Source organism: Chaetura pelagica, unplaced genomic scaffold (assembly GCF_000747805.2).
Source record: "Chaetura pelagica isolate M959 unplaced genomic scaffold, ChaPel_1.0 scaffold72, whole genome shotgun sequence".
NCBI lineage: Eukaryota > Metazoa > Chordata > Aves > Apodiformes > Apodidae > Chaetura > Chaetura pelagica.
This window is the reverse complement of record NW_009952560.1, coordinates 4014133-4016381: the sequence shown is the minus strand read 5'-3', so window position 1 is coordinate 4016381 and position 2249 is coordinate 4014133. Positions and strand designations below refer to the sequence as shown.

At 65.9% G+C, this 2249-nt stretch overlaps 1 protein-coding gene across 1 annotated transcript in view; it reads left to right on the top strand.

Annotated features, from left to right (window-relative positions):
* Positions 1–40: 40 nt before the first annotated feature.
* Positions 41–2249, top strand: part of ANKRD13B (ankyrin repeat domain 13B) — a 15714-nt gene continuing 13505 nt past the window's right edge. The window contains 1 exon segment of the mRNA XM_009993212.1: positions 41–268. Coding sequence (XP_009991514.1) covers positions 41–268 — 228 coding nt within the window.

Here is a 2249-nt window from a genome sequence, read left to right as displayed (position 1 = left end):
GGGGCATTGCAATTCAGGTAATTAAACCCCAACCCCGAAGATGCAGGAAACCGCAGGCGCTGGAAGGGAGGCCAGTATCGAAGCTGTGCCGAGCACCCCCGGTCCCCCCCGGCCCAGCTCCCGGCAGCCCGGGGTGCTGGGGGCCGCGCCGGATGGACCCCCGCGGTGCACGGACGGGAGGGCCACCGTGTGTGATGCTCCTGCCGGGATGCAGGCGACGGCTCCCGCCACACCCGCCTCCATTGTGGGGGCCAGCGAGGGGTTGGAGGCGGGAAGCTGAGCCAGCATGAACCCCCCACCCCATTGCCGGCAGTTTTTGTTTCTGTGGGAATTTCGGGTCATTTTCCCCAGGCTGGGCACAGGCAGCTGTGGCTCGGTGGGCAAGATGCAGGGGCTGTGAGGGCAGCCCCAGCCCTGCTCGCCTGATTTCTTCCCCACCTCCCCCACTGGCCAATGGAGGGGGCTCTGCAGTGGCCTCCACTCTGCCCCACTGCCGTTTGCAGGGTGAGAGCAAAGCCAGCCCTGCCTGCATCCCAGGGATGCACAGAGCGGGGCACCTGGGTGCTGCAGCCCTCAGAGCCCAGGGCAGGCGGGGCCTTGGGGGCAAGAGGTGGGAGCCAACCCAGGCTGAGCCCCCCACCTTAATCCAGGGCATCCAGGGACAAGGCTCAGCTCTTCTCCCTGCTAGAGCATGCTCTGGTAAGCAGGTCAGGGCTGGTGCTGGGTGTCCCCCTGCTCAGGGGCTCTGCCCTCCCATCACCCTGGGGACCCCTGCTGGGCAGTGGCACCACACAGGGACCTCCCGCCCAAGACATGCAGGTGTTTGGTGTTGGGAGGTGCCAGGGCTGCTGGCAGTGTTGTGCCTCCCCGTGTCCCCATAAGGACCCTGCGTGGGTCTGCCTTGGATTGTCTTCATGAGCTCCTGCCCATGCTTGCCTCCACCTGGGGAGCAAGGGCCAGCGGGTCCGCGTGACAGGGACAGTGCAAGGACAGAGCAGGCAGTGACACAGAGCCCGTTGTGCCAGGACACCCCACACCGCAGCCTGCCCTGTCATGCGTGGCAGGGACCTGGGGCTGCACAGGGACAGCAGCGCCTGGCACCGCCTCTGTGCTGGGCTGTGTCCCCTGCTGCCAGTCGCGAGCAGGTGCTGGTGGGGTCCCCTACCCTGGGGGACAACGCTGGCAGAGGGGCTGTGCTGTGCCACCTGCCTGGCTGGTGCAGGAGGAGGGGTGGCCAGGCTGTGGTCCTGTGCTGCATCGCTCCATCCTGAAACCATCCCTGTCCCTGTCTCCATCCCCACTGGATGTCACAGCCCCAGGACAGGCAGTGCTCACAGGTCTGTGCCACAGCTCCTGCGCTGAAGCCGGGGCCTGGACCAAGCTCTTGCTGATGAAATTTGGGTCATACCATGTCCCCCAGGGTTGACTCCAGCACTGTGTCCCCAGAGCAGGGACCCTCACCCCACCTGGTGCTGGGGCAGGGCTGCTGCTGCAGAGCCCCGCAGAGCCTGCAGCACCCGTCCCCTGTCTGGGGGGCGATTGCTTTAATTAGAGTCATTTCATTAGAGCAATTAAGAAGCAGCAGTCGCCTGGAGAGCATTGAAGCAGCACGCTGGATCCTGGGGAACTGGGGGGGGTTGTTTGCTCCGGTGATGGGAGCAGCCTGAGGGATTCCTCCTGCCCAGAGAGCCCCTGGGGATGAGGGGCAGGAGGGTGCCCACAACTGGGGCAGGGGTGGGGACAACCCTGTGGCAGAGTGACAGCAAGACATGATCAAGAGCAAAACAGGGTGAGAGCATAGACATGGGAGAGCCCACACCCCACTCCTGCCCAACCTCAAATGCCTCCGGGATGCCCAGTCCCAGCAGGCACCTTTGGGTGCCACACCCCAGTATGGTGCTCCCAGGATGGCTCCCTCAAACCCGTGCCCTGATTTGGGTTTTAGCCCCACTGCCTCCTCCCCCAGCAGCATCTGCCTGCCCCTCTCCGGGCACAAGGCTTCTGCCCCAAAGGGCCAGAGGCTGAGCTGCTCTGTCAAGCCCCAAGCTGTGCCCCCATCCCCGGGCAAGGGTGCCATGCATGCGGCCCCTTGCTCAGGGTGCAGGGCCTCCCAGATGCTCAGGGCCCCCTCCGCCGCTGCCGGCGGGTGAGGGATTCCTCGGGGGTGGCCGTGCGCCAGGCTCCGGGCTTGGCACAAACAATGGCAGCCCCGGCGCGGCTCCCCAGGGCCCGGGGATCCTCCGCGCTCC